General features: G+C 40.8%; 1 protein-coding gene across 1 annotated transcript in view; it reads left to right on the top strand.

Annotated features, from left to right (window-relative positions):
* The first annotated feature begins 297 nt into the window (after window positions 1-297).
* The window catches only part of gna12 (G protein subunit alpha 12), a 32,537-nt gene continuing 19,971 nt past the window's right edge, over window positions 298-12,863 (top strand). The window contains exons 1-2 of the mRNA XM_004065971.4: window positions 298-987; window positions 8,297-8,515. Of these exons, the coding sequence (XP_004066019.1) occupies window positions 670-987; window positions 8,297-8,515 (537 nt within the window). The 5' untranslated portion in view covers window positions 298-669. The remainder of the gene's footprint in view (window positions 988-8,296; window positions 8,516-12,863) is intronic.

The raw sequence follows: 12,863 nt of genomic DNA, 5'->3' as shown, positions 1-12,863 counted from the left end.
AAAATGCAATTGTTCGTTTTTTTGATTGATTTTTCTTAGTTTGTTTATGACAATCCTTTAAGAGTAGTTTACTGGGCCCTCAGCTTCATTGTTTTGTTATATAATGCAGTAAATATTTTTTGTCAGTTTTCCAAATTTGCCTGTGCTGCCTGGTTCATTGAAACAACTTCTTTGCCTTAAAACTGTAGTGCGGTGTCACCTCTCTTTGCGCTCCCCAGCGCCCCCTGATGGTAAGCGCCAGTAACGCTGCGCTCCTGTGTGACCGTCCCACCGCCTCCCGCAGGGGCTGCCCTCAAGTTCACAAACCGCATCACACAGTTGATAGACCGTCCCACTGTGAGACTATCTGTTGTGCTTTGTGGAGACAGACGGAATTTCCGATTAGCTTGAACTTTTATTTAACTCCTTACTGCTGTCTTTGTTTTCTTTTCATCCATTGTGTTTGTTTCTTTGATGGCGCGGGCTGAACAAGATGGACACGGTTTGTCTGCCGGAATGAAACTTGATAACAGTTTCATCCACTAATGTAGCCCGCATCGATTGATCCGCTGGAGACTTGTCTACAGAAAGTAGACAAACTGGCCCGTGTCTACCTCGTCAGACTACGATGAACATTTCTCCCGTGGAGTTTCGGTAAACTTTCCCCCCCTCCCCTCTCAACGACTCGCCATGTCGGGAGTGGTCCGCACTCTGAGCCGCTGCCTGCTCCCGGCCGAGGCCAGTCGGGACACGGGCGGCAGCAAGGAGGGGACCCGGGAAAGGAACGCCGCGCAGGAGCGCGAGGCGAAGCGAAGGAGCCGCGAGATAGACGCCATGCTGGCCCGGGAAAGGAGAGCCGTGCGGCGGCTGGTCAAAATCCTGCTGCTGGGCGCCGGGGAGAGCGGAAAGTCCACGTTCCTCAAACAAATGCGCATCATTAACGGACAGGAGTTTGACCAGAAAGCGCTGCTGGACTTCCGGGACACCATCTACGAGAACATACTAAAGGTATGGAGACGATTCAGGCTTGGGGAGGGATTGAATCCTCACGTGGAGGGGCAGCTGTAACGTGAGGCATAATCATCAGGGGAGCAGATTTGTTACTGAAGCTGAAAGATTTGTTATCAGTGGAGAAAAGCTTGAAGAAACAGTCATAAGTGAGAAGATTACATCTCAGGGTTGTTTTTGTTGTTGTTGTTTTTTTTACTTTCAAGACCCACTCTATTGAAAATCAATAATGTTTTAACTTGTCCATATAGTATTTTCTCTTGATTGAGGACGTATATAAATGGAAAAAAAATTAAAGTTGCATTTCAGAGTATTTTTGATTTCAAATTGTGGTGAATCAGGAGCAGACGAAAAAAATGCTGACTGAAAAAGCTTGTAGTTGTTAGGTAGAAGTTACAATCTACACGCCACTGTCTGCTTTGCTCCGTTCTGATTCATCCACCTGCAGACAAATAGATCCATGAACGTATTTGTTCTCCTCATCTGAGCTGGTATCTGGATCAAAACTGTACGGCTGGATAGCTCCACTATTGCTCGTCATTTTGTTGCACTGCTAATGTTAGGTTGGGGGGATTGAGGGGTTTCAAGCTAGAGGGAGAGAGTAAGCAAAGGGATGATGGGAAATGAAAGTAGGCTCACTACAGGCTAACAGTCCCGCCCACAACTCAGAGGTGAATTTCTAATGAACTGTCTTAGAACAGTGTTTTTCAACCTTTTCTGAGCCACGGCACATTTTAACCTTGATAAAAATCCCGCGGCACACCAGCATCCAAAAATAAAAATAAAAAAGGAGAAACTCATAGTCTGTATTGATCTACAGCCCCTCTACAATCTCACATGCATGTTTGTGATAATTATTGTGGCAGAAAAAGCTGGAAGTTGCAGCTGTTTTTTTCTAAAAGATGTAATAAAAGTTAAGTTAGAAGATTTAAAAACTGTCTGATGTGTATTCGTTGTGGTTTCAAGATGTCAAAGGAAGACTCATTGTGCGCTGAGATCCTGTCACTTTAAACCAATGCCTCATGGGAGATGTAGTGCAAACAGCCGCTGAACGCCAGACAGACTCTCTTCTCTGAGCTTCATTGTTTTGTTTAGATCCCGCGGAAAGCGACACCGCTAAATTTGAGCGTTAGCTGGTCTTTTTGTTGGAACTAAGCAACTTTATGAGCAGAATCGAAACAAGGAAGTGACGACTTTAACCACTTCTGATTGGTCAGACTGATGACGTTTGATTAAGCCTCCAAGAATGATTGGTGGAGATAGATAAAGGGGCCGTACTTTTCCGAAAACACCTGACGCTACAGCTAAATCGCGGTACCGTCATTCTTTTATGATCTTTCATATTGCCTGTTTGGATGAACAAAGAGCTGATATTCTGGAGATGGTAAATATTTTTAGATCAGTTAATGAGGGCAATTTTCCACGGCACACGCCACAGTACATTGGTTGAAAAACACTGTCCTAGAAAACGACAGCATTTTATTTTTGGCTAAAAAAAACAACGCATAATTGTAATCACCTTACCCCTGGGAACGCTTTTAAAATGGATCAAAAGATGATCGGAGTGGGACTTTAAAAGAAACAAGCCAAAGTTCATCTGCTCCTGCTCTGCTGCTTTTCTTTATCAGTCATGACGAGAAACTGAATAAAGTCCATTCCAGGTCATAGTGTGAACTTTGCCCCAGAAGACTGAAACATCCCCACGTTTCTTCTCAAAGGAACTAAATACCCTTGTTTGTACTAGATCAGCGTGCAAAAAACTAGCTGCAGCTTAGTTCACCTGAAGCTCTTCACACATATTGACACAGTGTATATTTTTATCCTGAAGTGTGTGTGATGTGTCCCTTTGTTCGCTGTCATGGCTGGGCCTCCTTCACCAGCTAAACAATACCAGACTATTCCAGAGGGATGAGCGCATCCGCCCTGAGTGCCACACAGCCCAGACACGGTGATAAGAGTCGGCCTGCATTCCCCCACAGACAAGACAGTATTCACCACCCACCTCCACTTGAAACTCTGTCCAGTCTTGGGACAGATCGTGATCATGATCCTCCTCCACCATGTCTTTGCCTCATCCAGCGTAAAACCATGACACGGCAAAAAATGTGCAAGAGGAAAGAAAAAAAAAACCAGAAGCTTCAATTCTCTTATTATTTGGCATTTCTAGTGATAACTCACTGCGGAAAGGACAAACTGGTGTAGTTTAACAGCATTTTTCATATTTGTCTTTTTGGGAATGTAGAGAGTCTCCTCCTCCATGTTTGTTTCTTTTTTATCATGCTAAAAGATCTGATCTCTTTTGAAGTCTTTGGTGTACACAAAAAAAAACACTTTACCCCATACAGAAACGAGATCTCCACTCCCGATCAGTATTTGTTTGTAACACCACGTGCACACTGGAAGCGAACGTTCAAGCAGTCACCTCCAATGAAAAGTCTATGTAAACACGCATATACAGTCAGGACCATAAATATTTGGACAGAGACACAATCTTTCTAATTTTGTTTTCTGTACATTACTACAGTGAATTTTACATAAAACAACTGCCATTGAAGTGCAGACCTTCAGCTTTTATTTCATGGGTTGAACAAAAAGATTGCATAAAAATGTGAAAAACTAAAGCATTTTTTAAACAGAATTCCTTCATTTCATGGGCTAGTAAGTAAAGTAAGTCACAAATGAAATAACTGAAAACAAAATGGTCATTACTAATATTTGGTTGAAAACCCTTTGTTGGCAATGACAGCCTGAAGTCTTGAACTCATGGACATCAACAGATGCTGGGTTTTCTCCTTCTGAATGCTCTGCCAGGCCTTTACTGCAGCAGCTTTCAGTTGCTGTTTGTTTGTGGGCCTTTCTGTCTGAAGTTTGGTCTTCAACAAGTGAAATGCTGCTCAGTTGGGTTAAGATCAGGTGACTTACTTGGCCATTCAAGAATATTCCACTTCTTTGCTTTAATAAACTCCTGAGTTGCTTTGGCTGTATGTTTTGGGTCGTTGTCCATCTGTATTATGAAACGCCGCCCAATCAGTTTGGCTGGATTCACCTGGATCTGCGCAGACAGTATGTCTCTGAACACCTCAGAATTCATTGGGCTGCTTCTGTCCTGTGTCACGTCATCAATAAACACTAGTGTCCCAGTGCCACTAGCAGCCATGCACGCCCAGACCATCACACTGCCTCCACAGTGTTTTACTGATGATGTAGTATACTTTGGATCATGAGCTTCTCCACGCCTTCTCCATACTTTTCTCTTGCTATCATTCTGGTAGAGGTTGATTTTGGTTTCATCTGTCCAAAGAATGGCTTGCATCTTGCAGTGTACCCTCTGTACCTACTTTCATGCAGTCTTCTTTGGTAGACTTGGATATTGGATGGTAGACTTGGATATTGATACGCCTACCTCCTGGAGAGTGTTGTTCACTTGGATGGCTGTAGTGAACAGGTTCCTCTTCACCATAGAAATGATTCTGCGATCATCCACCACTGTTTTCTTCCGTGGACGTCCAGCTCTTTTTGCGTTGCTGAGTTCACCAGTGCTTTCTTTCTTTCTTTCTCAGGATGTACCACACTGTTGATTTAGCCACTCCTAATGCTCTAGCAATTTCTGGCATGTTTTTTTTTCTGTTTTCTCAGCTTAATGATGGCTCCTTTCACCTGCATGGAGAGCTCCTTTGACCGCATGTTGTCTGTTTACAGTGAAATCTTCAAAATGCAAGCACGAGTCCTCTAATCAACTCCAGGCCTTTTATCTGCTTCACACATAATGACATAACAAGGGAATTGCCCACACCTGCCCATGCAATAGCATGGAAGTCAATTGTCAAATCACTTACCAGCCCATGAAATGAAGGGATTGTGTTTAAAAAAGGCTTTAGTTTTTCACATGGCATTTTAATGGCATCCGAGTTATTTTATTTAAAATTCACTGTGGTATTGTACAGAAACTGAATTGACTGTATGTTGTCGAACTCTCACATTTACGCGTCGCTACCCAACTTTTTCTAAGTCCTCTTTCATGCTCTACTTAAAAAAAGTGTAGCCAATCAGGGGTTCATATTCACTAGACACGTATTGGTAGTGTTCTTTTCAATTCATGGAAGTGCACACCGTTGGAAAAGTGATCATTAAAGAGAATTAATAATTGCGGTTTGTACCTGGACAGAATTCTATGACAAGTCTTTCATAAATTGGGATAGAGCTGTGAAAAAAAAGCCTGGAACAAGATTTGTGAGATTTGAACCGCTTCAACATTTCTTACCAAGCCTCTTCCAACTGTGTGTACATGTTGCTAGTATCAGGTAGTGACAGTCCAGTTCAAAAATGCCCGTTTAGTGCGTTCTTGAATGCGCACCACATCCTCAGTTTGTACGTAGCTTCACAATGATGCTTTGGTGTGTGTTCAACCAGCAATGTAGCTTAATTTAATTTTACCTGTATGTGTGTAAGGGTCACAGGTGGGAAATATTCATTTCTGCCAAGAATTTCTTTAGTTGATCTTTGTTCGCAATCATTTAGCATTTGTTTCCAGCATTTTCCTGCACGCAGACATTTCTTTGAACCTCCAACACAGAAGGAAAAGGGTTCAACACTTTTACATTTTCTCTGGAAAATCCTTCGTGAATTGCTTACATCCACAGAGCGGTGAATCAAACAGTTTCTATCCGCCGTCCAGTCAGACGGGGGAGTTTCATCAAAGCTTTTGCCATCTCTGATGTTCTTTTGCCTTGGCGTTTGGACGATCTGACAGCTGCAATAACTAATGTGTTTACTCACCATTAAAGCCGCTTTTGCAGCAGACACTTCAGGTCAGTGGGGAACAGTCTGAAGTTACCTTGTTTAGTTCTCCGCTGGTAGGTAAACTGGCAGGAGAGCAACAGTTGACTGTGTCATATTGTCACTCACCAACAGAGCCAACTAACACCATGAATGCAAAAGTCTTCAGTCTATCTGTTGAGGTGTAGCAGGAAGAAAACACACAGATGTGTGCACTTTGGTTTGAGAAGATAAAGACCATAAAAGCAGAGTGGAGGTCATTTATAAAAATACACCAAGAGTACAGTTTTAAATCCTTGACGACCACAAACCCATCTTAACTCACATTAAAGTGAAACAAAAAAATATTGACTTTGGCTTTCCATAACCTTTTGCAAGACTTCTGTCCTGTGCTTCTTCTTTGGAATAGAGCTGAACACTTGTAACAGTTTTAGTTATGCCACCTTTCTAGTTTAGGTCCTTCATATCTTATCCTCCTATCTCTGCTACACCTTAGTGATCGTCAGTGGCTTCTTCCTTTGCTTGCAGGGACATGAACTTCCTATGGTTAATTATTTTCACAAAACCTGTTTGGTCCATCGTCCTGAGCTTTTCGTAGTTTTTTTTTTGTATTTTGTCGACCGGGGTGCACTCTACTTTTTATCTAATAAAAATTCCTGCGGGTGTAAGCAGCGCTGTGATCTTGAAGAGGACAAAGTTGGCATGAATATTAAGAGAGAGATGGGTTTATGGGAATGATGTCATCCTGAGATATTTAGCTGTCTTTGGTCTAGGCCTGCACAATGAGTCACAAATTTATCATTATTGCAATATCAGCTTGTGCGATACACGTTCAGTAAAAGACAGCGTAAACTACCATAAATGGTGACCTTAAATGTTTACAAACATGTTCAAACAATCTCATGGCAACTTGAAGTATTTAACAAATCAAATAGAGCCCTTTACGTTTTTCGACCAATCGAATGGAGACCTTTCATGCTAGACGCTTGCCTCCCATGTAGGTCATTTGGAGTTTAATTTAAGTTGAAGTGAAATTATGTATTAGTTGTTTTTGCTTTATGTTTATGTATCACAAGTCATATCGTCATCGCAATATTGACCACTAATATCGCACATCACAAGTTTTACTCATATCATCCAGCCCTTCTGATTGTCTAGGACCCCAAATTAACTAGTCTCATCACATTACGGGATGGGCACCTTGTTAGGGCCTTACAAATTTGACCAATAGTAAGAATCATGTCTTATCTGAAATTGTTGAGCTAAAAAATAACTTGTTGGGGGCCCATTTTACCCAGAATGGAATCACAGCTTATGAACTGTCTTGTAGTTGAAGACTAACCCACAGGAATCAGATGGCTCTTTAAGCACTTGAAAACACAAGTATGGAGGATTGTGCAATAGACTGTCCCTTCCTTAAACCACCAGGGGCTGATAGACTAACACAGACCTGGTCTAGATGTGATTCAAGCTTACTCAGCCTGCAATCTCACCGCCAGCACCATGCTGGTGTTGAGTCGTAACATGGGGCATCTTCTGTTGTTGAGGCCGTCGTTCGTCTTGCTTGTTTTTGAAACATTCCAACATAGATCCCCATCAAAAACAATGTCTTCAGCAGAGTATTAGTCTTTAAGGGGAGCACATATGAGTCACCAAGGCCATCGATGTTAGACTGCACACAGATCAGCAAACAAACACACACCACTGTTGCATAAGTGCAAAAACACTTGTGTTTTGCTCATACACCACCCCTTGCTGCACATCCACCTCTCTCAGTGGGAAGTTTATTTTTAAAACTTCTTTGGTTTGAAGTTTGGGAGGACTTCCTAATCATTTTTTTAAGGAAACCAGGTTATGGATCCAGTGGTGTTATTAGGCCTGCACTGGTGCTGCTAAAGGTGCCATATTCATCTGGAAATGATCCTCACTACGTGTTTTACAAAGAGATTAGCTTCTCATGAGTCATCGACAGAGACGTGCTAAACATGCAAAGACACACCACACATTTTTGGGAGATCACGAGGTCTAAGAAAGAGCATTGCACCCTGTGAGGGAGGCTGTTGAGATGCACAGGGTTTGATAACAAAGTGATCTTTTTGAAAATAAAGATCTCAGCTGCTGCGGGAGAACTTTTGTTCTTCTGGGGGCTGTTTGAACATGATAATGGAGTTTTGTTACATATCAAAAAAGGAAATCTAAATCCAGTTGAACCACATTTGTTCACTGCATCAACAGTCTTTAAAAATGACTGAAAAGGTCAGAGAATAGCACACTTCCACAATTTGACACCTAAAAAGAGTTTTTTTTCCTGTGTTAGGTCCGACTTTAGAAAATTATCTGATAAACAGCAGAAGTATAAAATGAAGAAGTATAAAAGGATAGCAACTCTCATACCACCCCTTCCCTTGATGCCTCCGTGTCTATGATCATGTGTTTTTGTACTTACTCTTGACTTTTTCTGCTGACATGTAACCAGAAACAACGCAACCATGCTCAACTGTACTGCCTGTGTGGCGCCTTTGTGTCTCCGCAGGGCATGCGCGTGCTGGTGGACGCCCGAGACAAGCTGGGCATCACCTGGCAGAGCTGTGAGAATGAGAAGCAGGGCATGCTGGTGATGTCATGGGAGGGGCGTGTGGGGGCCTCGGGCGTGGAGCCCAGTGAGTTCCAGCTGTACGTGATGGCGCTGAGCTCGCTGTGGGCTGACGCCGGCATACAGCAAGCCTATGCACGACGCTCAGAGTTCCAACTGGTAAGTGGAGCAGAGACGAACTCTATTGGTTTTACAAAGCCTGTCATTTCCAGCAGCTGCCATTCAGTTCTTGGTGTTTAGTTGATATAAAATTGGGGTTCAACTAGCATTCTGTAATGTTCATCTTAGATACAATTCATCTATACCATCTATATCAATTCCATTCTGTAAGGTTCATCTTAGATACAATTCATCTATACCATCTATTCGATTCATCAATTCATCTATACCATCTATATCAATACCATTCTGTAATGTTAATCTTAGATACAATTCATCTATACCAGTGTTTTTCAACCAGTGTGCCGCGGCACACTGGTGTGCCGTGGGGGATGGGCAAGTGTGCCGTGGAAAATTGCCCTCATTCACTGATCTAAAAACATTTCCCATCTCCAGGAAATCAGCTCTTTGTTCATCCAAACAGGTCCTGAAACACTGAGTAGTTAGGAATATGAAAGATCGTAAAATACTTTTTTCTTTGTGTTTATTTGATTCTATTAAATACATTTTTATAAGAATGACGGTAACGCGATTTAGCTGCAGCTATAACTGTTTTCTGAAAAGTCCCGCAGCTTTTACTGTCTCCACGACTCCACCAATCATTCTTGAGGCTTAATCACATGTCATCAGTCTGACCAATCAGAAGTGTTTAAAGTATTCACTTCCTTGTTCCAATTTAGCTCATAACTCAGTCAGTTCCGACAAAAACACCAGCTAAAGCTTGTCTTTAGCGGTGTAACTTTCCACAGAATCCGGTATGAGACCGTGGAACAAGTGAACAAAACCATGAAGCTCAGAGACGCGAGTCTTTCTGCCGTTTGGTCGCAGTTTTTACACTACATCTCCCATGATGCATTAGCTTAAAGGGACAGCGCCTCAGCGTACAATAAGTCGTCCTTACACGTCTTGAAACCACAACGAACATACAGTTTGTATGTAACTTAACTTTTATTACATCTTCTAGAAAAAACATCTGCAACTTCCTGCTTTTTCTGCCACAATTATCACAAAAATGCACGTCAGATTGCCGGGGGGGGGGGGGGGGGGGGGGGCTGTAGATCAAAACAGACTGAGTTTCTGCTTTTTTTTTTTTTTTTGGGATGCTGGTGTGCCGCGGGATTTTTCTCAAGGTCAAAGTGTGCCGTGGCTCAAAAAGGTTGAAAAACACTGATCTATACCATCTATTTGATTCATCAATTCATCTATACCATCTATATCAATACTATTCTGTAATGTTAATCTTAGATACAATTCATCTATACCATCTATTCGATTCATCAATTCATCTATACCATCTATATCAATACCATTCTGTAATGTTAATCTTAGATACAATGTAAGAGATTGAATGTAAAAAATATATATCATCCAGGACATCACACTGAGATTTCTAAAGAATTTATGTGTATAATGGTGCGGAAAATAATTATCTAGTTAATTTCAACAACAAAAGAAACCCTGATTGTCAACAATTTATTTTAGGATTTCTTCAGGTTTGCAGTATAGTTGTTGTTTTGGCCCATTCTTCCATGTAGATCTTCTTCAAAGCTGTAATGTTTTGGAGTTGTTGCCGAACAACACAGACTTTCAACTCCCTCCACAGACTGTCTGTTGGATTGAGGTCAGATCATTTGCTTCCCACCAGGTGAGGTCTGGCATGGAGCCCCAGGTGGAGGGAGATTGCCAGTGATCTTCCATTTTCTAATAATAATATATGAAACCAGTTCAAACTTGTGACATTAATAACCAGTGGAGGATGAAAGAGCTTCTCAAAGAGGAAGTAACAGGTCTCTGAGGAACAGAACTCTTTTTTTGTTTTCAGGAGTTAAATACTTCTGCTTCATTATGCAAAAATAAATTCTTTAAAAATCAAACTTTGTGATTTCCACTGTGACGTGTTTCTTATGAGAAAGAGCGAATTATAAATAAATCATTTCATTTTTGCATTTCTGAGTATTTCTCCTTTTAAATCGCTGCCAATCCTCGCAATGACACTTGTTTTTAATTGATAAGATGTTGTGATGTCACAAAGGCCTGGGAGCGCATGCGCATTGTACAAGATCTTTGATCTGGCCCCTCCAGTGTGCAAGCTCAGGTGTGTGCTAGCTGTCACACCCTTAGGTGTGTGAAATGTGTTGATCAGCATTATAGATCTCTTATATCTATCCTTTTAAGCTTATATCTATCCTTTTAAGTAAGGTTCCTTGTTTTTCCCTGTTTTACATCAATAGGGGAATCTGCCTATTGATTGTGTTCGTGTTGTGTTTGTGCTTAGCTACAGTCAAATCTGAGACACTTTGGACATTATTATGTCAGAACTGAATGATTGAAAGATCTTGTTCTTTTGCAGATTTTGTCTGTGCAACTTTACACGCTTTTCTCTGAAGTGCACTGTGTTCTGCATCCTGATTGGCTGTTGATCTTGTCAATCTATCTCTTTCATGCTGGGTCACCTGTACAGAAAACATTCAGTTTGCCAAATCTTTGATCGTGATAGGATCTTTGTTTTCATTCTATAATACTGGACTTGTTTTTCTGGGAAGGTCTGAACTTTTAGAGTTTAAACAAAGAGAGCAAAATGTAAATGTCAGTTTGAGAAAAGTGTGTAAAGTTTGTAGTGAGGGGTTTTACTGCCCTAAGACATTTGTAATCCTACTTGACTGGCTTTAGCTATTGTGGGTTATTCACTAATCAGATGATCATTTACAGCATCAGATATTTCTTACTGCCGATAGTTCCTGCTGTTTACCCTCACTGTGTTGGTTTGCCTTTAGCTATGTCCAACCTCCTTATCTTCCAGGATCTCTAGTGTCTGTAAAACATAAACATCACTAATGTTTCTGCTTCTAAAATGAGTCACAAACTCTACGTAAATGAGCTGCAACAAGTCACAACAATAGCATTGTCAGGCCATCGGACCGGTTTGTTGCTTTGTTTTGGGCTCGATAAAAAAGGCTCGGCTTTCATCTGTTTATCTGTTGTTAGTTTTAGTGCAAACTGCTTGGCAAAGGGTCAAGATTTGTAGTTGGCCGTCTCTGCTCGCTCGTCACATTCTGGTTAATTTAATAGTATCTCAGCAGAGTGTCGTCGGAGTGTTACGTTTGACTCCATATGAGCTTGGATGTTTCTGTAAATCCTTCCATGAAACAAGCAGCACCATGTGGAAATTCTTTTAAACTGGAAACCCATGGATGGGAAGGACAGGGGAGCAAGAAAAAGGAGGAACACCAATATTGAGCTCTTATTTTCTTATTGAGGCATCAGAGAACAAAGTGTTCTATCAAAGTAAAAGCTTTAAACTTTTATTTTAAATAGTTTAATCAATGACCATGGATTATAAATCCCTCAGAAAAAAACAACAAATTTAAACTTGATATGTAATACATGTTACATTATCATACGTTTTTCTATAATACAGCTACACGCTCACTTGATCACCGCTATGGTATTTAAGCTTGTTCCTGTGAGTGCTGTTATATATTTTTATTGGAATGTTGCTAAAAACTAATTATAACTGTAGTGTTACTGCAGAGTACATGGCCTTTAACTTTTATAGTAGTTCAGAACTGCAAATTTAATGAACATTTTTCTACCCTTTAGACTCCATACTCTAGGTTTTTCAGCAGACTCCTGGCCAGTTGTCTAATTTAAGAAACAGTTCTTTGCTAAACTGGCCTTTCTTAATTTTCAGTATTTGCTCACAAATTTCCATTAGTAAAGTAGTTATTTTAAAATATATGGGTACCATTGCAGATTTGTCTGATAAACATAAACTGCATCCACTGCTGCCCGGTACGTTACCTTTTATGATAAGCAACTCAATAGCTTCCTTTACATGGGAAATCCAAGTTTTTAATTCCAAAATTCATTGTCTTAGTTCTGCACAGCACTCATACTTGCGAGCAAGTTGGAAAGACACCAATTATCTCATAGGTCATACTCAGAAACACTAGGATTCGGACTGTATCAAAATAATAACCTCCAAATACCCCAAAAAACATTATAGATCTTCTTAAAAGGGGATGGCTTTTGAGGATTTCTCACAGTCCCCTAGATGCTCTTCCTTTTTAGACTACCAACATTAGTTATTATAATCCAGTCTCGAATATTAGGAAAGTTTTATTTTTATTTTTAAACTGATGTTTAAAAAAAGGAATAAAACACTATTGTCTGCAGCTTTTCATTCGTCTGTATGTACTCTTGCCGCAGAAAGCGTCATTTTTCTCTGATTTAATCATCATAGAAATACTCAATACACCTGAGAATAAAACGGCGATATGACTGTTAAAAAATAAACATGAGAGATCTGCTTAGAGCTGTACTGAGTGAAGGTGCAGGAAATATTCCT

This window comes from Oryzias latipes, chromosome 1 (assembly GCF_002234675.1).
Source record: "Oryzias latipes chromosome 1, ASM223467v1".
Lineage (NCBI taxonomy): Eukaryota > Metazoa > Chordata > Actinopteri > Beloniformes > Adrianichthyidae > Oryzias > Oryzias latipes.
The sequence above is the reverse complement of the archived record's forward strand: the minus strand, read 5'-3'. Positions and strand labels throughout refer to the sequence as shown.